The sequence below is a fragment of the Aureococcus anophagefferens genome (assembly GCF_000186865.1).
Source record: "Aureococcus anophagefferens unplaced genomic scaffold AURANscaffold_9, whole genome shotgun sequence".
Taxonomy (NCBI): domain Eukaryota; class Pelagophyceae; order Pelagomonadales; family Pelagomonadaceae; genus Aureococcus; species Aureococcus anophagefferens.
Genome location: NW_008705569.1, coordinates 1,549,917 through 1,572,790, shown reverse-complemented (window position 1 = coordinate 1,572,790; position 22,874 = coordinate 1,549,917). Strand labels below are relative to the sequence as shown.

Sequence of the window (22,874 nt, the reverse complement as noted above, 5' to 3'; positions counted from 1 at the left end):
AGATCTCGTCGGACGCGATGATGCTCGCGATCGTTTTCCGGAAGGCGGTCTTCATGATCCCCTTGGCGTTGAAGTCGTCCGGGTCGAGGCCGTTCATGACGACGGCCGACGCGACCGCGACGATCGTGTCGTACTCCGTCGGCATGGGCGACGGCTTCGGGGACGGCTTGGCCGTCTCGCCGGGCGGCAGGTTGACCGGAGCCGTCGTCGGCCGCGGCGTCGGCGCCGGGATCGGCACGGCCGTCGGCGCCGCCGACGGGTCCGGCTGCTCCTTGTAGACGCAGTGGCCGTCGTAGGACATGCCGCTGATGTAGAGGCCGTCCGTGTAGGTCTTGGCCGCGAGGTATTCGGACCACGTGAACCCGTCCGAGAGCGTGTTCGTGTCGATGTTCAGCGCGGGCAGGCTGCCGGAGATGAGGCCGTCGGGGTTGTAGTAGAAGTTGCCGTAGTTCTGCGCGTAGCCGTAGTCCATCGTGCACCGGCACGCGGTCGGGCTCGGCGACGGCGCGGGCGTCGGCGCCGGGGTCGGCGTGGCCGAGGGCGCGGGCGTCGGGGCGGGCGTCGGCGTCGCGGACGGCGCGGGCGTCGGCACCGTCGAGGGCGACGGCGTCGGGGCGATGGTCGGCGAGGCCGTCGGCTCGGGGGAGCCGGACGGCACGGGCGTCGGGTCGCCCGTCGGCACGCCGGACGGCGCCGGCGACGGCGGCGTCGACGGCTGGGACGTCGGCGTCACCGTCGGCATGCTCGTGGGCACCGACGTCGGCACGCCCGTCGGGGTCTCCGAGGGCGCCGCGGACGGCGGCGTCGTCGGCACGGGCGTCGGCACGGGCGACGGGCACGGCGTCACCTTGAAGCGGCAGCACGCGTCGATGTACACGTCGCGCACGTCGAGGTAGCCCGAGTTCTTGATGTTGTCGGCGTCGGACTCGCCGCTGAGCCACGCGAGGCTCGGGCAGATCATGGACGGCGCGGACGTCGGGACCGAGGTCGGCATGCCCGTCGGGCGCGACGTCGGCGCGGACGTCGGCGGGACCGTGGGCAGGGACGACGGCGGTGTCGTCGGGACCGAGGTCGGCACGGAGGTCGGCGGGAACGACGGGGCGAAGGACGGCTCGGACGTCGGCACGCCCGTCGGCACGGACGTCGGCACGCCGGACGGGTGCTCCGTCATGTACGTGGGCTCGGACGTCGGGATGGACGAGGGCTCCGGAGACGGCGGCGTCGTCGGCATGCCCGTCGGCACCGACGTCGGGTTGGACGTGGGCTCGGACGACGGCGTGAACGTCGGGTCCGAGGTCGGGACGCCGGACGGCTCCGGCGTGTCGTAGGTCGGGTTCAGCGACGGCTCCGAGGTCGGGACGCCCGTCGGCGCGGGCGAGGGCTCCGAGGAGGGGCAGCCCGTCGGGAGCGAGGTCGGCACGGCGGTGGGCACGGACGAGGGCTCGGCGGTCGGCGTGGTCGTGGGCGCCGGCGTCGGCACGCCCGTGGGCACGGGCGTCGGCATGGCCGTCGGCGTGCCCGTCGGCATGGACGTGGGCGCGGAGGTGGGCACGGGCGTCGGCATGCCCGTGGGCGGCAGCGTCGGCACGGGCGACGGCGGCGTCGTCGGCACGGGCGTCGGGCGGACCGTCGGGATCTCCGTGGGCGCCGGGCTGGGCGGCGTCGACGGGTGCGGGCTCGGCGGCGTCGACGGCGTGCCCGAGGGCGCGCCCGTGGGCGTGCCGGACGGGAAGGGCGTCAGACTGGGCTTGGGCGTCGGCGCGGGCGTCGGGGTCGCCGTCGGCGCGGGCGTCGTCGGCTGGGGCGTCGGGGGGATCGTAGGCGACGGCGTCGGCGGCATCGTCCACGAGAGGTGGTCGAGGACGTAGGTGCAGCCGCAGATGTCGGTGATGATGGACTTGCAGTCGCCGATGGTCGGGCCGGGCGTCGGGGACGGCGTCGGCGAGACGGTGGGCGACACGGACGGGGACGGCGTCGGCGAGACCGTAGGCGCCGGCGTCGGGGCCGTCGAGGGCGACGGAGACGGCGCGGGCGTGGGCGCGGGCGAGGGATCCTTGGTGGCGGTCGGCCCCATCGTCGGCGCGACGGTCGGGGAGACCGTGGGCGCGACCGTGGGCGAGACCGTGGGCGTGGACGTGGGGAGCGACGTCGGGATCGTCGTCGGGAGCATCGTGGGGATGTTCGTCGGGCCGCTCGTGGGCACGGACGTCGGGACGCCCGTGGGCACGGGCGTCGGGATGTTCGTGGGCGAGCTCGTCGGCGTCGACGTCGGGTCGGTCGTCGGGACGGATGTCGGCATGAAGGTCGGCATGAAGGAGATCGTCGGCAGCGGCGTCGGCGCCGACGTCGGCGTGCTCGAGGGCATCGGCGTCGGGACGCCCGTCGGCGTGTGGGAGCAGGCGTTGGCGTCGTAGATGTAGCAGCACGTGGACGCGAGGGAATCGAACTCGAAGCCCAGCGCGGCGCCCGTGTAGACGTCGTCGTAGTTCGTCCCGTAGTCGTCGCACGTATTGTGCTGGTAGGCCGCCGAGAAGCTCGTCGCCTCGGCGCCGCCCACGAGGAGGGCCGCGGCCACCACGAGGCGCGCCATCGCCCTAGGACCTGTTGGCGGGTCGCACGGCCTGAACTTGGAGAACCTGTCCGCCTCCCGCCGGGAAATGCGGACTAGATCCGGCGGATTGTGGGAGCACCGGTGGAGGGCTGCCCGGCCGCTAGCCAAACCCGCAGGAAAGCTGGGTACATTCCAAGCTGATATTGTAGGGAAGGGAGGTGAGCTTGCTTGGCCAATCAGCAAGCCGGTTTGGGTTGTCGATGCAACGATTTTGTTGCCTTTAACTAGAATAGGCATTTTAAATGCCCCGCGTTTTCGCCGAGACCCGGGTCGTTGCGATTGCGTCCGTCGACGTAAGCACTGGCGATTGTCGTTAGGTCACCATCAAGTCAATGTGTGTCGGGGCAGCTCGTTGAAGCCTCCCGATCGAGTGCTCTGCGATGATCGCGTCGCAGTGATCGCAATACAGGAGCCGCAGGCAGTGATCGCAGGCAACGCAGGAGTCGCAGGCATCGCGACGACAAGCATGCGAGCGCTCGCGCTCCTCATCACCATCGCGACGTCCTCGGCGCTGCTGCCATCCACGACACGCGCACCCCGCTCCGCGCTCCGCTCCGCGCCGCCCGGCGGCGCGGACCTCTACAACGGCGAGGACGACGAGCGCAACGCGCAGGTCGCGGCCCTGAAGCGCTCCTTCTACGGCGTGCCCGCCGCGCCGCGCGCCGAGGCGTCGCGTTCGCGCGTCGCCGTGCCGTCGCGGTCGTCGTTCGGCCTGCTCGAGGACGTGCCGCTCTGCCGCTGGTCCGGCGCGCTGCTGCCGCACTCCCAGCTCGCGCTCAACGTCTGGCAGCCCCAGTACACGCACCTCTTCGAGGAGCTCTTCGCGACGCCCGAGCCGTGGTACTACGCGCACGTGCGACTCCCCGGCGGCGCCGCGAACCTCAACAACCCGGCCTACGACTTCTGCGCGCTCGACTGCTCCGCGCCGCGCGCGGGCACGCTCATGCGCGTCGCGTCCTTCCGCCGCGAGGCGGACAACCGCCTCAGCGTCGTCGTCCAGGGCGTCGCGAGGTGTATCGTGGAGCGGGGCCCGGCTCCGGCGTCCGAACGGAACCGCGACGACCGCCCGCCCGGCCTCCGCACGTCGCGCGACGCGCGCCGGGAAAAGGGGAAGGCCGCTCGCCCTGCCTCGCCCTTCCTCCCGCTCGCCCTTCCTCCCGCTCGCCCTGCCTCGTTCGACGTCCGCGCGTCCTAGGCCGCCGCGCGTTGCCGTACGCGCGCGCAGACGTGCGGCTCGCGCCCGACGGCGAGGCCCTCGCGCACGGCGCGTCGGACGCCTGGCCCCGGGCCTGGGCCGCGGCCGTCGAGGCCGACGAGGCCTGGGCGGCCTACGAGTTCGGCGCGCCGCCGACGGACCCGCGCGCGGTGCCGCCGCTCTGCCAGTTCTCCGCGGCCGCGGCCGCGCCGCCGCCGACGCCGGAGCCCGCGCTCGACGCCGCGGAGCGCGCCTTCGCCGCGCGGCCGCCGCCGGCGGCCGTCGACGCCGCGTTCCGCGCCGCGCGCGACGCCGCGGACGCGGCGCTCCTCCGGCGACGGGAGGCCGAGGTCTGGGTGAAGCTAGACGCGCTGCTCGCGGCGCTGCGGTCCCGGCCCGAGACGGCCGGCGCCGTGCCCGTGCCGTCGCAGCTCCTGGGCCTCCTGCCGCGCGACGAGGCCTGGCCCGGCGACTTCCGACTCGACGGTGTCGCGGCGGACCTCGCGCGGCGGAGCGCGGAGCTCCCCGACGACGTCGACCAGGCGGACCGGCGCTTCGTCGCCGCGCGCGACAACTACCCGGCGCACCGCCGCGCGTCGCGCCTGAGCTTCGCGGTCTTCGCCGTCATCGGTGGCGGCGGCCAGGACGCGCTCGACGCGGCGACGGCGGCGGACCGGCTAGCGCTCGCGGCGGCGCGCCTCGACGCGCTCATCGCGAGCCTCGCCTAGTCTTTATCGCGGAGCAGGGCGTCGACGTCGACGCCGTGGGGCGCGCCGAGCGCCGCGAGGAGCGCGGCCGTCGCCGGGCGCCGCGCGCCCGTCGCAGACGCGTCGAACTGGGTCACCTCGAGGCTCTCCGCGAGCTCCACGAGCGCGGCGACGTCCGTCGCCGTCGCCGAGAAGCCGAGCCGCTGGCGCACGGGCGCGCCGACGACGTCGACGCCGCCCAAAACGGAGAACAGCTCCCGGAGGTCGTCGTCGTCGTCGAGGTCGTCGTCGCCCACGGGGAAGAGCAGCGCGCGCGCGCCGGCGTCGCAGAGCTCGCCGACGACGAGCTCCGCGGAGACGTGGTCCACGTCGGCGGCCGCGTCGGCGAAGCCGACGTCGCACGACAGGCCCGCCGCCGCCGCCGCCGCCGCGACGTCGAGCGCGGCGCCGCGGTCGTCGACGGCGCAGTCGTAGCGCACGCCCACCGCGCCCACGGCCCGCGCCACGTCGACGTCCTCGACCGTGACGACGCGCGCGACGCGGCCGGACGAGCGGTCGGCGGGCGCGACGACGACGAGAGCGCCGGAGCCGGCGTGCGCGCTCGCGGAATGCTCGAAGATGCGCAGCGTTTTTGTCGTGGAGATGAAGGTGCCGCTCTGGCTGTCGTAGTAGCCCTCGGCGCTGCTGACGCGCCTGTTGGTGGCGCGCAGGAATCGGCGCGCAACTCGAGCTGTGGCCATATCGTCTTGTGGCAAAGTTGTTGTTGATGTTTTCAGCGAAGACCTCGGTCGTCGACTCGAGCGGCATCCCGCGGGCCCCGCGCTCGACTCCGTCGAACCCCCCGCCGCGCCTCGCAGCGGCCATGCAGGTCGCGGGCGAGGCGCCCGCGCCGCAGCCGTCGTCGTCGAAGGCCGTCCAGCGGTTCTTCGCCTTCATCTGCGTGAGCACGCTCTGCCGCGCCTTCGAGGCGGGCATCTGCGCGTCGATGATGCCGAAGATCGCGGACTCGCTGCGGCTCAGCTACGTCCAGGAGGGCGTCGTCGCGTCGGCGCCGGACTACGGCATCGTGCCCGCGGGGTTCCTGGCGATCCTGCTCTTCGAGCGCGTCGACGCGTACCCCGTGCTCGTGCTCGGCAACCTGCTCATCGGCGCCGTCGCGCTGTGGTGCGCGGCGTTCCCGAGCTACGGGAGCCTCGTGACGGCGCGCGCCGTCGGCGGCCTGGCTTGGGGCTGCTCCATGGTGCACTACCCGGCGTGGATCAACGCCAAGGGCCCCGCGGCGTCGAAGACGATGTGGCTCGCGCTGTCGAACGTCGTCCTGCTGGGCGGCATCCTCGTGGGCTTCGCCGTCGGCGGCGCCTGCGCGTCCAAGTTCCCCGAGGTGACCTGGGACGCGCTCTACGGCGTCGAGGCGGCGATGATGGGCGCGGCGGGCCTCGCCGCGGCGACGTTCCACGCGGACCTCGTCCAGGTCGTGCCGCGCGCGGGCCGCAAGGCGTCGGCGGACGCCGGCGAGCGCAGCGAGCTGCTCCTCGGCGACGCGGAGCGCCCGCGGAAGCCGCGGAGCCCCTGGGCCAAGTGCAGATCCGTGCTCGCGTGCCGCCTCTTCGCGTGGACCGTCGGCGCGGGGTCGTTCGTCTGCGGCACCGTGGGCTTCCTGCTCTACTTCATCGCCCAGGTCGCCGAGGCCCAGGCGCCGACCTGGTCGCCCGCGGCGCGCTACGGCACGATCTCCGCCGTCTTCGTCGCCGCGCCGATCCCGGGCAACTTGTTCGGCGCGCGCTACGTGCAGCGGACCTGCGGCGGCTACGAGAACTTCTCGAAGACCCACGCCTTCACGATCAAGTGTGCCTTCGCCGGCGTCGTCGCCATCGCCTGCATGCCCATCGCGTCCTTCACGAGCTTCGACCCCGCGGAGCGGCCCGAGGTGCTGCCCGGCGCGTGGCGGCCCGTGCTCTTCTGCAGCCTCGTCTGGGTCTTCCTCTTCGCCGGCGCGGCGCCGACGGCGGCCATCAACGGCATCGTCCTCGCCGCGGCGCCGCCCGACGCCTCGGTCTACGCGAGCGGCATCCAGTTCGCGGTGCAGAACGGCGCGAAGCTCCTCGTGCCCCTCGTCGGCGGCGCGGTCATCGACGCCGCGGGCCTGCTGCCGGGCTTCGACGCCGTCCTCCTCTTCTCCGCCTGCGGCTACCTCGTCTGCGCCATCGCCGCGAAGCGCGCCGCGGACAAGCACCGGCCCTGGGCCGCGCGCGACGACGCGGACGACGCGGGCGACGAGCTCGACGCGCGCGGCGACTTCGAGCGCTTCGGCAAGCGCCTCGACGAGATCTCCGCGCGGTCCCCGGCGTCGCCGCGCGACCGCGACGACACGATCCTGTGATCGCTTCCGTAAAAGAATCGTTCGTTTCTCTTCAAGGTTGTGTGCTTGAACCGCCGGGCTGCCCATCGATGGTCCGAAATGATCACGGCGACCGCACCTACTCCGAGGCGGAGATGACGCCGAATCCGATGCGCAGCGAGGCCGCGGCGCCGGCGCAGGACCTGAGCCTGCTCTCGGACGCGGTCGTCAACGAGCTGCTGCGCGAGAAGGGTTTGAGCCTCGACGCGAGGATAGAATTTCTCTGCAAGCGCGTCGCGGCGCCGCCGGTGCCGCAGAACGCCTGGCATATCCTGGACTTCGTGCCCTTGGTCAACGTGCTCCGCGCCGTCTTCTTCAAGCGCGTGCCGGCGCCGGACCAGGTCAAGGACAAGATGAACATGCTGTGCCTCGTCTCCGCGCTCATGCTCTCGGCGAGCCTCGAGGTGTCCCTGGCCATCCAGGCGGACGACTTCGACGCCATCCTCGACCGCTTCGCGCACGAGCCCTACTCGAACTGCCACGTCGACGGCCCGCGACGCGCGGCGTCTTTTCTCGCGGTTTTCTCCGCCGCGGGGACGAGCGTACACGCGGGCCGATGTTCGTGGGGCTTCCGAAAAGAAACTTGAATGCCGAGCGGTGGTTCCGTCGACACACCGCGCGCGCGCGCGCGGCGATCGTCGCCGCGACGGCCGAAGGACAGGTACATGGTCAACGCGATCAACCGCTACCTCATGACGTCCGTGACGTGCAACCTGTCGGCGCTCGTCGTCTGCATCGGCATCTACATCGTCATGGACTCGATCGACGAGACGTGGGACATGGCGATCATGTGGCGGTGGACGCGCGCGCCCGTCATCCTCGTCTGCATGCTCGTCATCTGGGGCTCGGGCGACACGGTCTCCGCGTTCAAGTATCGCCACTTCGCGCTGATCCCGAACCAGTTCGTCGAGGAGAAGGGCTCCTGCTCGCACACGGAATGGGATCCAGATTTTGGCACCACGAAATTCCCGGACGCGAGGCTGTTCCGCGACAGCTGGGGCAACTTCGAAAACTTCTACATGTCCATGTGCTTCTTCGCCATCTCCTTCTCGTCGATCTGCGTCTCCTACGGCACCTTCGCAGCGACCCGCGACACGAAGACGATGCCGGAGCCGAGCCGGAAGATCGTCGCGCGCCAGCGCACGGCGTCTGGTCCGCGGCGGGACTCCGGCACGGCCGACGCGCCGGCCGGCGGGAACTGGTTCACGGCCCGCATCGGCCGAGCTCGATTTGGCGAGACCGTCTGCTTGTAACAGCGCCCCCAGCGGTCGAATGTTCGGGCGACATGCCCGGCAGTTGAAGTTCAAGTTGAGCCCCTTGATCATGAGAGAGCATGCGATGGCGCAAGCATGGGCAGCCCTGCTGCTGGCTGCCTGCGCTTCCGCGCGCATGCGCGGCGCGCCGCGGGACCCGGCGCGCGAGCGCGCGGCGGCCCTGGCGCGCGCCGAGGTGCAAACGATCGACGAGCGGCTCGCGTACTGGACGGCGCCGACCGGGGGCCAGCGCACCAACTCCAGCACTTACCTCACCTTCGAGCTCGACAGCGGCGGCTGGAACAACGTGCGCATGGGCGTCGAGACCATGCTGGCGATCGCGCACGTGACGCGGCGCACGCTCGTGCTGCCGCCGCGCGAGCGCGTCTACCTGCTGAGGGAACCCGTCGACCTCCGGCGCTGGCTGCGCTTCGCCTGGCCGTCCGTCGAGGTCATCGACATGGCCGAGTTCCTGCGGCGCGAGGGACATCGCCTCGGCTGCGCGCCGCCGGCGGAGGCCGCGCCGGCGCTCTGGGCCGCGCTCCGCGCCGCGGGCCGCGACCCCGGCTGGATCCCGACGCGCCACTGCCTCGTCGCCTCGGAAACTCCCGACCCGATCGCGCTCGCGGCCTTCTGCGGCGGCCGCACGCCCGTGCGCTACGCCGACGCCGACGCCTGGCTCCTCCATTTCCCGCTGCTCTGCTGCTGCCCCGCGCCACACTCCGGCGAGTGCGCGTGGGAGGCCCGGTGGCGCCGCTGGGGCGCCGCGCGGCGTCCGCCGGCGGTCGTCTTGTACACTCGTTCGTCGCAGGCGGCGCGCCGGCCCACGCCTTCGTCTTCGGCGACGTCGGCGGCGTGCTCCGGGGCGGCGTCCGCTACGCGGACGCGATCTTCCGGGCCGCGTCGGGCGCCGCGCGGCGGTTCCCCGCGTCGAGCGACAGGAGTGCTGTTTCGCGTGAATTTCGCCTGAAGATGTGAAGAAATCCGACCCCGTCGCACTTGGTAGGCGGCTGCCACCGTCGTTCGCGGCGCTGCACGTGCGCCGCGGCGACTTCGCGCACGCGGCGAACGCGACGGCGGAGGACTATTACAGAGCCGCCGCGCCGCTCCTCGCGCCCGGCGAGGCGGTCTACGCCGCGACGGACGCGGACCCGTCGTTTCTCGACGCGTTCCGCGCGCGCGGCCACGCCGTCACGACAAGAAACGACGTCCGCGACGTCTTCGACGCCGCGGGCCTCAGCGAGGACATGCACGGCCCCGCGGAGCAGCTCGTCGCGACGCTGGGCCGCGCGTTCGTCGGCTCCGAGGGTCCGAGCGGCCGCGTCTTCTCCGAGTTTCCTCCGTCACGCTCCCTTTAGGCTCGACCTTCTCGAATTACGTCGTCCGCCTCCGGGGCTATCGAGGCCACGGCTCTTCCGCGTTCCTGGAACGCGGCGGCGTCGGCGCGGCGGCGTCGGACGCGTGGCCCTACGCGCCCTACTGGTTCCGCGAGTGGTCCCTGGCCTGGGACGGGGGCGCGACGCGGCGCGAGGACCCGGCCGCCGCCGCGCGGCGCGCCGCCGCGACCCGCGCCGACGCGGCGTGCCGCCGGAGAGGCCAGGGCTTCGACGTGCCGCGGCTCCGCTGCCAGGCGGACGGCGACGCGCCCGGCCCCGCGCCGCCCCCGCTCGCAAACTGCACGCCGCCGTCCCGCGTCCGCTCCTTCCCGACGCCGCCGCCCTTCGTGGGCTACGACTACTCCGGCGACGAGTGCAGCTGCGCGTACGCGCGCGGGCTCTCGCTGTGCCCCGCGAAGAAGACGGGCCGCGCGAGGGACCGCGCGCGGCACGCCGCGGCGCCGTGCGCGCGATAAATTAAAAGGGGAGGAGATACGGTCCGGAAGCGGCGGGCGCCGCGCGTCGGGGATACGGTCCGGAAGCGACGGGCGCCGCGCGTCGGGATACGGCCCGGAAGCGGCGGGCGCCGCGCGTCGGGATACGGTCCGGAAGCGGCGGGCGCCGCGCGTCGGACGTCGGGGGCGCCTAGCGCGACGCGTGGAAGACGCGGCCCTCGAGCTTGAGGTCGTCCTTCGCGGCCTCGAACTGGGACTCGGTGACGCCCGCGCCCATGGCGGCCGTCGTGTTCGAGCCGCCGGCGGCGACGGCCTGCTGCTGGTCCATGAGCTCGGCGCCGGACCTGTGTGGAATTCAAATCTTCAACCCGACTTCAATGTGCGCGTATGCGACGGTTTCGTCGCAAGCTCTTCTTCTATGCTTCGAGAACTCGACGAGAGCAATCGATTCGTCCAAAAATCAGCTGAATCGACTTCGAATTGACCGAGATAGAGAGTTCTGAAGTTTGGTGGGGACCCCCCAAACCAGTGGTTGATTTCCACACAGCGCCGGACCACTGCTGGTGCTTGAGCACGGCGACGCCGCGCGCGCGCTCCTCGCGCTGGATCGTCTCGACGTAGCCGAGCATGCCGCGGTCCTTGTACTCCTGGACGAAGTTGTGCGTCGCCAGGCCGTTGCTGTGGAAGCCCGCGAGCGTGATGAACTGCCAGACGAAGCCGAGCCGCGCGAGGTCGCCCGTGTAACTCTCGATGGCCGCGTCGCCGTCGAAGACGCCTTCCGCGTCCCAGTTGAAGGAGGGGCTCAGGTTGTAGGCGAGCATCTGGTCCGGGAATTCGGCCTTTACCCCCTTGGCGAAATCCGCGGCCTGGCCCAGGAGCGGCTTCGCCGTCTCCATCCAGAGCAGGTCCGCGTGCGGCGCAAAGGCCTTGGCGCGCGCGATGGCGTAGTCCGTGCCGGCCTGGATGCGGTAGTAGCCCTCGCGCGCGCGGGGCGCGTGCCAGTCGAAGAAGGGCGCGGGCGCGCCGAGGAGCTCCTCGGCCGCGCGCCGCATCGCGTCGAGCGACGGCCCCTTGGCGACGAGCGCGTCGAAGCGAGCCAGGGCGTCGCCCGCGAGCCGCGCGCGGACGAGCTCGGGGAAGGTCTTCAGCCCCGCTTTGTCGAGCCACTGCGCGCCGACGGCGTCCGGGTCCGCGCCGCCGAGCGCGCGCGCGGCGGCCACGGTCTCGTTGAGCGTCGCGAGGCCCGAGAACGGCGTCCCCGCGAGCGGGTCTTCGACCGTCGCGCCCAAAATAAAGGCGTGGTCGCGCGCGTCGATGTCCGACGACAGGAACGTCGCGGCCTCGCTGTCCGTGCGCGCGACGACGAGCGTCGACGTGCCCAGGATGTCGCACTGGAGCCGCGCGGCGACGAGGCGGTCCGCGTGCTCGCGCATGGGCACCAGCACCTTCCCCCCCATGTGGCCGCACTTCTTCGTGCCCGGCGCCTGGTCCTCGAAGTGGACGCCGGCGGCGCCCGCCTCGACCATGAGGCGCGTGAGCTTCATGACGGCCGTCATGCCGCCGTGGCCCGTGTCGCCGTCGGCGACGATGGGCGTCATGTAGTCCGGCCGGGGCTCGTCCTCGGCGCCCGCGCGGACGGCGGCCTCCCAGGTGCGCCGGTCGTGGTGATTGAGGGCCCGAAAGAGCTGGTCGACCTTCTTCGGCACCGTGTCGTAGGGGTAGTCCTAAAACGACGCTCGCGCGGCGCGCGAAACAAAGCGACGCCGCGGCCGCGCGGCGAAGTCCGGGCCCGGCTCGTTGCTGCTGCTCGCCGTCGACGAGCTCTGCCAGCCGCTGACGTAGATGCTCGTCAGATTCGGCGCCATGCCGACGGCCTGGACGGGGTCGAGCGCGCCGTAGGTGCGGCTGTGGCCGCCGACGGCCTTGCACTCCTCGAGCGTCGCCATGAGCTTCTTCGCCATGGCGTCGGGGAGCGAGTGGCCGTCCATGGAGCCGCGCAGGGACCTACCGCGTCACGATTCTTCTTCGCGAAAGTCGAAGATTCCTCTTCGTGAAAGTCGTCGCGGCGACGCCGCGCAGCGACACGACGTCCTTGGCCGTGTAGGGGCGAACGATGCCCTTCCAGCGGTCCTCGGCCCACCAGGCTTCGATAGCCGCGGCCTCGGCCGCGACGTCGCGCGTCGCCTAGCATTGAGCATGTTTACCCAGACAAACACCCAAGGGACGCGGCGCGTCGCCGGCGGCTGGCGCGGCATGAGGCCCGACGGCGGCGCGTCGACGGCGGCGGCGCCGAAGGCGCGCGCGAAGGAGGGGAGGCGGCGCACGGCGCGCGTCGCGAGCATGGCGGCGAAGCGTGCGGCGGCCCGCGCGTGGATTGGGTACTGGCGCAGCCGGCTGTGTTTCGCAATAGGGGCTGCCGGCAGGTTTTGGCCTATTCACCTCGTGTTCACGGGCAGCTTCGACGTCCAATATGTTGCCTTTCAACATCTTGAGCAAATTCAACGAATCCAGTTGTGCCGGTGTGAACGGGGGTTGCCCACAGGGCTGGACTGCCGGGTGTTGTCCCCGTGCCGTCGAGGCGCGGTTTCGCGGGTCGGGGGGGCGGGCCGACGCCCCGGACCGCGCGCGAAACGTCCGCGACGCGCCCGCCGCCCGTCGCGACGCGCGCCGGCGTTTGCTCGACGGCGCGCCGCGGCGCCGCCATGGGGCTGCCCCGGCGCCTCGGGGCCGTCGTTTTTCTCTGGGTCGCGGGCCTCGCGTCCCCGGAGGAGCTCGATCCCATGCTCATCATCGAGGGGTCCGTGTCCATCGACGGCCTCAGCGAGGCGCGCGCCATCGAGTACCTCGACGTGCTCGAGGCGGGCATCTCCGCCGTCGCGGGCCGCGAGTCCGCGGACGTCACGCTCGTCGCCCCCGCGGACACGCGGCGGGCCCTGGTCGACGGGGGCCGGCGACGGTTCGCCGGCGCGCCCGGCGCGTCCGCGCCGGAGCCGGGACGACGACGAGCCGACGTCGTCGGCGTCGTCGTGAGCTACGGGGCAGCAAAAGGGTGATTCAACGTCGCTTCAACGTGAGTGTTCCGCGCGCGCGCGTTCCGGAAACAGCACCCACGCTTCGAGAGCGCTCCGAGAGATGATCGCTCGTCCAAAAATCAGCCGAGACGAGTGGAAAATGGCCGAGATCGGAGCCTTTGAAGTTGGGAATTTCGCACCCTTTTGCTGCCCAGGTGAGCTACCGGCTCGTCGAGCCCGTGACGTCGAGCGAGGGCGTCGTCGCCCAGCTCGCGACGGCGGACCCCTTCGACTACACGGAGGCCATCGACGAGGCCGCCGCGTCCTCCGGCGACCCGAACGCGACGCAGGTCTTCGCGCTGGCCGCCGTGACGGACGTGACCGCGCCGATCACGTACTTCGCGCCGACGCCGATGCCGACGCCGCGGCCCCGGGGCGGCGTCCCCGAGGTCACGGGGTCGTCGTCGAGCTCGAAGCGCAAGGGCCTGCGCAAGTCGACGCTCGTCTCCCTGTGCGTGGCGACGTTCTTCATCTGCCTCACGCTCGTGCTCATCCGCCTCGCCAAGTCCGACCGCCTCATGGAGGAGCTCCGCGAGGCGCGCAAGGCCGAGACGAGGGTGGCCGTCGTCGACAGCGGGCCCGAGAAGGTCCACCCCGTCGCCGTGCCCGTGTCCTCCGACGGCTCCGACGCGAAGGACGCGGGCTTCGCGCGGCCCGCGGAGCTCAGCCTCGGCTGGCGGTCCTAGCGCCCACCCCCCGTCCTAACTCCGCCGCTCGTTCTCGCTTCTCGTGCGCGTTAGTCCCTAGGCGCGGCGCTGGCGCATGCGCTCCTCGCGGCTGAGCCGCGCGGGCACGAGGTCGCCGAGCTTGCGGTAGCGGCCCCTGTGGAAGTTGTCCTTGTCGGACCAGCCGGGCTTGTTCGTGTAGGTGAGGTAGAGCGTCGGCCGGGGCTCGTCGGACTTGTTGCCCATGCCGCGGTGGCCGACGCGGTAGTCGAAGACGATGGCCGTGCCCGCCTTGGGCGCGGGGAGCCAGGACTTGGCCGCGTCCCAGGCGTCGTCGCCGAGGACGTGGGACCCGAGCGTGAACTCGGTGGGCCCGTTGGACCGCGCGCCGAGCGTCAAATCCACCAGCGGCACGAAGACGTTGACGGCGTGCGGCAGCGCGTGCTTCCGCTTGTCGAGGTGGACGCCGTCCGTGTGGTAGTCCTGGGACTCGGCGCCGGGCAGGCTCATGAAGACGCCCGCGGCGATGAGCTCCGTCGCGCCGCCGCCGAGGACCTCGGTGACGACCGGCCGCCAGTTGGCGTCGGCCGCGACGGCCGCGGCGCCGACGTCCGCGTCGAACTGTTTCTCGTCGCGCTGGTGCACGAAGGGCGGATTCATGTCGAAGCGGCCCCGGCCGCGCTCGCGGAAGACGTCGAAGCCGACGGCGAGGTCGTGGTGCAGCGACCGCGCGGTCACGGTGCGCATGACCGCTTCGTAGAACGCGAACGTCGCGGCCCTGAGGCGGTCGACGGCCGCGGCGTCGAGGTAGGGCGCGTCGAGGCAGCAGACGCCGTCGCGGAAGAACGCGCCCGCGAGCGCGAGCACCGCGGGGTCTGTGGAAACGGGCACGTAGCGCGTCTTCGCCTCCATGGCCCGCGTCGCCGCGTCGCCGCTGTCGAGGGCCGCGAGGGCCTCGAGGGCCGCGGGGTCGCCGCCGCCGGACGCGATGAGTCGCTCGCGCGCGGCGTCCGCGGCGACGCGGCGCTCGACGGACTTCTTCGACCGGTACTTGGCGCCGTCGGGCGCGTGCCAGACGTTGTACGTCGTCCCCGCGCTCTTGTCCTGCGGGCCCCGCGTGAACGTCTCCACGGTCCAGCCCTCCGGGCACCAGGCGGCGTCGAGGACGACGGCGCCGCCGACGTGGCTGCTCTGCGCGTTCTTCGCCGCGACGCGCTGCTTCGCGTCGCCCACGTCCTCGTACTTGGCCTCCTTGCGCTTGCCGATGTAGCCGAAGCCCTTGCGCTTCGTCGTGCCGTCCTTCGCCGGCGGCGCGGCCTTTTTGGGCTGCGCGGCCTTGGTGGCCTTCGGTGGCGCGGGCGAAGCTGCCGATAGAGCCTCCTCCATTTGAGATTTTGACACTGGTTCGGCGAGCCGATCATGCCTAGTTCGAGCAGTGATCGAGCAGCCCGGGCTCTCGTCGTTCGCGGCGGGGTCCGCCGTCTTCGGGTCCGCGGCCTGGGGCTGCGGATCTTGAGGTAGACGAGCCTTTGTTCTGAGCCTGGTGGTCTCGTCGGTGCCAGTAGACGAGCCTTTGTTCTGAGCCTGGTGGTCTCGTCGGCGCCATGGCCTCGCTCGTCGCCAGCGAGGAGACGGAGAGCGTGCGGCGGCGCGGCTCGAGCGTCACGTGCCCGATCTGCCTCGAGCCGCTCGTCGACGCCGTGCAGCTCAAGCCCTGCGAGCACCAGTTCTGCGCGGGCTGCGCGTCGACGTTCCTGCGCATGAACGCGGACACGCACTGCGCGCCGTGCCCCATCTGCCGGTCGCCGAGCGAGCTCGGGGCCGTCGTGCTCGCGGCGACGGGCGAGAACCTGCTCGAGCACCAGCTCCGCGAGCGGCGGCGGAGCCTGAGCGACGACGCGGGCGGCGCGCGCTACTTCGACGTCGCGGTGAAGACCAAGGCCGTCGCCTTCGGCCCGCCGCGCGCCGCGCGCCACGCCGCCGGCGCCGACGCGCAGTCGCCGTCGCGGAGGACGCCGGACCTCTGGGTCATCGCCGACAGCTGCTACTTCTCCATCGACGCGGACGTCGCGGGCCTGCCCCGGGGCCGCTACGACGTGTTCTTCCACTTCAAGCGCGTGCGCGACTTCAAGCTCGACGAGCCCGTGAAGCTCGCGGTCTCGCGGGGCGACGCCGTGCTCCTCGAGCGCACCGCGAACCTCGCGAAGCCGGGCAGAGACGCGACGAAGGAGGGGCGGTGGAAGATGCTCGAAGTCGGCGCCGTCGACGTCGCCGAGGACGGCGGCGGCTTTCAAGCGCGCATGACCGCGGACCGGCCCGACTGGTGGAAGAGCGGCCTCCTCGTGGACTGCCTCGTCGTCCGCCCCGCGGCGCCGCCGCCGCCCAAAGCGAAGAAGAAGGACTGCGCCGTAAGCTAGCTCGAGACCGCGCACGTAAAAGCGGAGGAACGTTAAAGGCGAGATCGGGCGGGCGCCGCGGGTTCGCGCGCGGGGCCGCCGCCGGGAGGAGGGGGGTCGGGGGTCTTGGGGGTTGGGGGGTCGCGCGCGGCCGCGCGCCGCGCCGCGGCGACACGGAGAGGCTAGTACCGGTGCCGGCCGAAGCCCGTGCCGCCGCCGCCGCCGCCGCCGCCGCCGCCGAACTGGGACCCGCCGCCGCCGCCGCCGCCGAGGTTCGACGACGCGTTCGACGTGCCCTGGTTCATGAGGCGCTGGCCGTGGCTGAGGCCCGAGAAGCGGCGGAGGCCGATCTGGAGGCCGCTGGGCCCCGGCGCCTGCTGGGCCGCCGACGAGTAGGCGTCCTGCGTGCCGCTGGGCGCCTGGTAGCCGAGCGCCGCGTGGCCGCCGCCGCCGAGCTGGCTCGTGCGCTGCATGGCGCCGTGGCCGCTCCGGTTGCCGTGGTTGGACCGCTGGTGGTGGCCGCTGCGCAGGGAGCCGTGGCGCGAGCCGTGGGCGCTGTTCCGGCTGTGGCTCGACGAGCCGTGGCTCGAGATGCCGGGGCCGTAGCGCGCGTTCCGCGCGTAGCGCGACGTCGCGAGCTGGCCGCCCGCGGTCGCGGCGCTGCCCGCGCCGCCGCCGGAGCCGTAGGCGCCGCCGGCGTCCTTGGCGCCGTAGCCCCCCGAGCCCGAGCCCTGCTGCGACGACGCGCCGCCGAACTGCGCCTTGGCCGCGTTGCCGAGCGCGGACGAGTACGCGCCGCCCGCGCCGCCGCTGCCCGGGTTCGACGCGCCGTTCTGGGCGTTGGAGCCCTGCATGGGCAGCTTCGCCGGCGCCATGCTGGACGGCGCGACGCCGAGCGCGAGCGCCGCGTCGTCGAGGATGTCGCCCGTGCCCGCGGACGCGCCCGTCGGCGCCGCGGACGGCTTCATGGGCTGCTGGCTCGGCGCGTGGGACGCCTGCTGCTGCTGCTGCTGCATGGGCTGGGGCGGCGGCAGGGACGCGTTGACCTGGAAGAAGGGGTACTGGAGCGTCTGGCTCGCGGTGGGCCGCTCCTGGGGGTCGAACTTCATGAGGTCCTCCATGAGCGTGATGCCCTCGCCCGACGCGTTGGGGATGATGACGCTCAGGTTCGTCGGCACGAACTGGGGGAAGCGGAAGTTCATCTGCGCCGCGAGCTTCATGCCCTCCTGCCACGTCCGCATCGTCGGGCTGCCCAGCACGGAGCAGATCTTGTAGATCATGTCGGCCTCGGACGACCCGGGGAAGAGGGGCCGCAGCGTGAAGAGCTCGGCCATGATGCAGCCGCAGGCCCACTGGTCGATGGGCGAGTTGTAGTTGACGGAGCGCAGCAGCACCTCGGGCCCGCGGTACCACCGCGTGCTCACGTAGTCCGTGTACGGCGGCCGACTCCGGATCTCGCGCGCGAGCCCGAAGTCGGCGACCTTGCAGGTCTCGCCCTTGACGAGCATGTTCTCGGGCTTGATGTCGCGGTGGAAGAAGCCGTGCTTGTGCATGAAGGCCAGGCCCTGGAAGATCTGGTACATGATGTTGCGGATCTTCGATTCGGGGAAGTGGCGCTCGCGCTTCTTCATGACCTCGTAGAGGTTCATCTCCATGTACTCGAAGACGAAGTAGAGCTCGTCGTTCTCGCGGATGACCTCCTTGAGCTTGATGATGTTCGGGTGGTTGAGCTTCTTGAGCGACTTGACCTCGCGGAGCTGCATGCACTCCTCCCACGTGTAGAACTTCTTCTTCATCTTCTTGATGGCCGTGACCTCGCCCGTCTGGCGGTTCACGGCCTTGAGCACGGAACCTGAGAGAGGAGGCCGTGAGATCGTGCCCGGGGTCCCCGGGGCGCGCGCGCGGGGCTGCCCCCGACCCCCGCCGCCCCCGCGGCCGCTCGCGCGGACGCCGCGCCGCGCCGTAGGTCCCGTCGCCGAGCTGCTTCGTGATCTTGTAGCGGTTCATGGCGCTACCGGCGTCGCCCGCGGTCCGTCACCCGCGGTCTCCGAGCGTCGTCGCGCGGCGGCCGGCGGCGCGCTTGGCACTGGCTGGAAGCTGGCAAACTGGCAGGTGCAGCGAGGGGCAACGTCGGCCCTTGCACTGCCGTTAGGATTTTCCCAGCAAGGCGGGAAGAGTCCGCTAGCTCTCGAGGCTGCCTCTCCGCGCGCTGCAGCCGACATGAAGATGCTGCGGCACCTGCGCCACCTCGTCTTCGGCGGGCGCACGACGAAGCGGCTGCCCAAGGGCATGCTCGAGCGCCTGCCCAAGTTCGAGGAGTTCATGCGCAAGGCGGAGTTCCTGGGCATGAGCCGCGAGGACGTGGCCCAGCTCATGATCGTCTTCCACGACTTCGACGTCTTCCAGCAGGGCCACATCGTCTTCTTCGAGTTCCTCATGGGCATCGACGTGGAGCGTACGCCCTTCACGCACCACATCTTCGCGGAGGTGCTCGACGACGACAAGAACGGCCGCGTCGACTACCGCGAGTTCGTCGCGGCGTTCTACGCCTTCTGCACGTTGACGAAGCGGAGCCTTGCGTCCCTCGCGTTCCAGTGCTACGCCCAGGAGTATCCCGCGGGCCTCCACCGCACGCGCCTTGAGCTGCGCCTCGAGGAGTGCAAGCTCCTCGTCGACTCGACGTTCGGGCCGCGGCGGTCCGCGGCGCGCGACGCGACGGAGCTCGCGCTGACGACGCTCTTGGAGAAGAACGGCGGCGGCATCGCCCGCGACGAGTTCCTCGTCTGGGCCTTCCGCAACGAGCGCGCGCTCTACCCCGCGTTCTCCATCCAGCAGGCGCTCATCAAGAGTTGCCTCGGCGCGGCCTACTGGAAAGACCTGGGCAAGAAGCGCGAGCGGCGCTTCGGCACCATGACCTGGCTCGACATCGAGGACGCCTACGACCGCAAAGTGCTGCGGGACGCGGCGGACCAGGGCCTCGCGGAGCCCGCGTGCCTCGGCGTCCGCGTCGACGCCGAGCGCGAGGCCAAGAAGGACGACGAGCCGGACGACGACGCCAACGCCACCGCCCCACCAACGACGGCGCCGCGCCGCCGGCGGCGGTCGTCGACGGCGACGATCACGTCGCCCAACGGCCACAAGCGCGTCATCTCGACGTCCGCGACGCGGAACCGCTGGGCGCGGTCCGCGTCCGAGCCCGTTCCCGTGGCGACGGCCGTCGAGGGCGACCGCGGCGAGGACCTGCCCATGTCGCCCAAGGCCGTCGTCGTCGACCGGCGCGCGCAGCGGCGGTCGAAGACGTTCCCCGCGCCGCAGAAGCCCGCGCCGCGGCAGATCCGCGTCGCGCCCGCGCCGGAGCCCGAGCCGGAGCCGCGAAAGGAGCGGCAGCTCACGCGATCCGAGCGGCGGCGGCGGTCGACGAACAAGGACGCCGCGGACCGGGGCCTGCTCACGGCCATGTACATCCACCGCGAGCGGCCGGCCCAGGGCGCCGTCGGCTCCGAGTGGCACCAGGAGGCTTTGGTCGAAACCGAGGAGAAGCCCGCCGACCCCTGGGACCCGGAGAACATGAAGACGCCGCCGAAGCGCAAGCGCAAGCCCAAGGGCAGCGTCCTCAAGCGGAAGCGCGACGAGGTCTGGCGCGCGACGCCCGTCGCCAAGTGGAAGCTCGCGTCGCCCGAGCGGGGCGCGCTCCTCCGCGCGAGCGAGTAAGCTGTTTTGCGCGTATAGCGGTCCGAGCGAGCAACCACAAGCTAGTTTAATCAACGCCGGCGCCGGCGGCGGCGGCGGTGGCCCCGGTGCTGGCGGCCGTCGTCGTCGCCCTCGGCGAAGGGCGCGACGCCGGAGACGACGCGCGCGAACGCGGCGGCGTCCTTGACCGCGTCGGGCTCGTCGACGAGGACGAGGTAGGACCGCTGGTCGTCCTGGGGCAGGGCGAAGGTCTTGAGCCGCGAGTCGTCGCCCGGGTCCGACCGCGGCGCGACGGCCGCGAGCGGCGCTTCGTCGACGCGCTCGCCGCCGAAGGGCGTGTACGTCGTCACGCGGAGCAGCGGCGGCGCCGCCGCCGGCGCGGCGATCTCGAGGCGCCCGACGGTGCGCAGCGCGAGCGTCCGCACGACGTACGCGCCGACGGTCACGGACGAGACGCCGATGAGCGACACGAGGCCCGCGTTGGACGCGATGGAGCCCGTCGGGTCGAGCACGAAGGCCTCCGCGGCGACGTACGCGGCCCAGCAGCTCGTGTAGACGCCGCCGAACGCGGACAGCGCCCGGAACTTGAAGGACTGGTCGCTCTCGAAGAGGAGCGTCGTTTTATCTGGTTTGTCGTCCGCGCCGGCCGTGGCGAGGCGGCGCGCGAGCTGAGCGGTGAGCTGCGGCGCGGCGCGAAACGCTGGGAGGATGTGTGTGCTTCGTCGCAGCAGCATCATGCTGGCGGTGCTGGCTCGGCGGCAGGCGACGACGCAAGTGGCGGGCTTCACCATCTCTTCACCTTCGAAGCTTCGCATCAATAAAAATTGCCACAGCGACATGGGCTACCTCGCAGCCTCTCAGCCAGCGATGCGCAGCGTAAATCGATGAGCATCACGTGCACGTCGTGCGGCGACGTGCTGGAACCGGCGGGCTTCAGCAAAAACCAGCTGCGAACGCCCAAGACCGCACGCTGCCGCTGGTGCGTCGAGCAGGCATCACAGCAGCGGCGAGCTCCGCCGCCAGCGACGCAGCAGCGACGCGCGCGGCCGCCGCCCGCTACCACGCCACCGCCGACCGCAGCAACACCGCCGCCGCCGCCGGAGGCCGAGCTCGCGGCGCTCGCCGTCGCGGACCCCGCGGCGGCGGCCGCGCGCGAGGAGGAGGCCGAGGCGCTCGCGGCGATCTTCGGCGACGAGTTCCGCCCGCTGCCGCCGGGCGGCGCCGCCGCGCGCTACGAGATCGCGCTCGCGGCGGACCGCGCCGCGGTCGCGCTCGACGTCGTCTGCGGCGCCGGCTACCCGGTCGACGGCGCGCCGACGTTCGCGGTGCGCGCCGTCGCCGCGTGCGACGAGAAGGCGCGGCGCGCGCTGACCTGCGTCGCGGCGGCCGCGGCGGCCGCGGCGCCGGCGGGCGAGGTCTGCGTCTTCGAGGTCGCGGCGGCCGTGCGCGACGCCGTCGACGCGCTCGGCGCGGCGCCGGCCGCGGCGCCGGCCGCGGAGGCCGCGCCGGCCGGCGGCTGGACCTTCGAGCCGGCGTGCCCCCAGTTCGGCCAGCGGCCCGTGCGCTTCGACGCGGCGAGCGGCGACGACGCGCACGCCGTCGAGATCTTCGACGGCGAGCCCGTGACGGACCGCCGGTCGACGTTCCAGGCGTTCCTGGCCGTCGGCGTCGACTCGCTCGACAAGGCGCAGTGGGCGTTCCGGGCCATCCTCGCGCGGAACAAGTGCGGCCGCGCGACGCACAACATGCGCGCCTACCGCTTCACGGACGCCGCGGGCGTCCGCCGCGCGGACAACGACTCCGACGGGGAGGACGGCGCGGGCGAGAAGATGGCCTACCTGCTCGACGTGCTCGACGCGGACGGCGTCGCGGTGGTCGTGTCGCGCTGGTACGGCGGCGTCCACCTCGGGCCCGACCGCTTCCGCCACATCGCGCACTGCACGCAGAAGATCCTCGAGGCCCACGGCCACGCGCGCCGCGACAACGCACGATAAAAACGATCGTAATTCACACCTACTTACCCGTCCCGGAGCGCCGCGGCGACGGCGCGCATGTGGTCCGGGGACACGCCGCAGCAGCCGCCGACGACCGTCGCGCCCGCGGCGCGCCACGCGCGGCACTTGGCCGCGTAGGCGCCGGCCGTGAGGACGCCGCCGGCGTAGTCGGCGACATCCGCGGGCGCGTCGGGCCCGGCGCGGCAGTCGGGCCGGCCGACGGACGCGAGCCACGCGGACGTCGTGCCCGCGAACGCGTTCGCGTAGACGATCACGCGGAGCCCGCCGCCGTCGCGCGCGGCGGCCACGAGCGTCGGCAGCGCGGCGTCGACGGCGACGGGCGCGCAGCAGTTGACGCCGAGGCCCTCGAGCCGCGCGCCCGAGGCCCGCGCGGCGGCCACGATCGCCGCGAGCGCGCCGGCGAGCGGCTCGCCGCCCCGGAGCCGCGCGGTCGCGTCGTCGGCGAGCGTGACGCAGCACCAGAGCGGCGTGGGTATCCGGGCGCGCGCGACGCCCTCCACGGCCGCGACGGCCTCGGCCGACGACGACAGCGTCTCCGCGAGGAGCGCGTCGACGCCCTCGTCCGCGAGCGCCGCCGCGAGCGTCGCGTACGCGTCCGCGTCGCCCGCGCGGGCGCCGCGGGCCGCGTAGCACTCGCCGAGGGGCGGCAGCGACCCCGCGACGACGCGCCGCGGGCCGCCGGCCGCCGCGGCGCGCGCGCAGCGGACCGCCGCGCGCGCGAGCGCGACGGCGTCGTCCCCGACGTGGTGCGGCGTCGCGACGAAGGAGTTCGTCGTCGCGCAGCAGCGGCCGCGCCAGCCGCCGGCGTCGGCGGCGTCGAAGAAGGCGGCGTGCACGGCGCTGACGCCGTCGGGTTGCCGCGTGCAGGCCAGGCAGCCGCCGAGGAACGACTCGTCGCCGGACTGGCGCTTCCACTCGTGGCCCAGGCCGCCGTCGAGCAAGATGCACTCCGGTAGCGATGTGTTGTTTTGCAGCGAAGTGTTTTGCATCGCCGCCATCCGTCAAATCACGCGACGAGCGGTGTCGAATCGGCGTCCATGCT

The 22,874-nt window shown here is 72.5% G+C and overlaps 4 protein-coding genes across 4 annotated transcripts; 3 read left to right on the top strand and 1 right to left on the bottom strand.

Moving 5' to 3' along the window:
• Window positions 1-3,077: 3,077 nt before the first annotated feature.
• AURANDRAFT_64325 (hypothetical protein) lies at window positions 3,078-10,016 on the top strand (the record flags this gene model as incomplete). Its single annotated transcript, XM_009038768.1, has 8 exons — window positions 3,078-3,624; window positions 3,807-4,429; window positions 5,382-6,889; window positions 7,030-7,416; window positions 7,573-8,152; window positions 8,361-8,964; window positions 9,137-9,472; window positions 9,523-10,016. The coding sequence occupies 8 exons, from the start codon at window positions 3,078-3,080 to the stop codon at window positions 10,014-10,016; spliced, it is 5,079 nt and encodes a 1,692-aa protein (XP_009037016.1).
• A 395-nt stretch (window positions 10,017-10,411) lies between these two features.
• AURANDRAFT_71670 (hypothetical protein) lies at window positions 10,412-17,923 on the bottom strand (the record flags this gene model as incomplete). Its single annotated transcript, XM_009038764.1, has 6 exons — window positions 10,412-11,719; window positions 11,834-11,999; window positions 12,079-12,179; window positions 13,861-15,066; window positions 15,398-15,581; window positions 16,317-17,923. 6 exons carry the CDS (start codon window positions 17,921-17,923, stop codon window positions 10,412-10,414), a joined length of 4,572 nt encoding a protein of 1,523 aa, XP_009037012.1.
• A 493-nt stretch (window positions 17,924-18,416) lies between these two features.
• AURANDRAFT_64323 (hypothetical protein) lies at window positions 18,417-19,838 on the top strand (the record flags this gene model as incomplete). Its single annotated transcript, XM_009038769.1, has 1 exon — window positions 18,417-19,838. The coding sequence occupies one exon, from the start codon at window positions 18,417-18,419 to the stop codon at window positions 19,836-19,838; it is 1,422 nt and encodes a 473-aa protein (XP_009037017.1).
• An 863-nt stretch (window positions 19,839-20,701) lies between these two features.
• Window positions 20,702-21,811, top strand: AURANDRAFT_64322 (hypothetical protein; the record flags this gene model as incomplete). Its single annotated transcript, XM_009038770.1, has 1 exon — window positions 20,702-21,811. One exon carries the CDS (start codon window positions 20,702-20,704, stop codon window positions 21,809-21,811), a length of 1,110 nt encoding a protein of 369 aa, XP_009037018.1.
• Window positions 21,812-22,874: the final 1,063 nt, after the last annotated feature.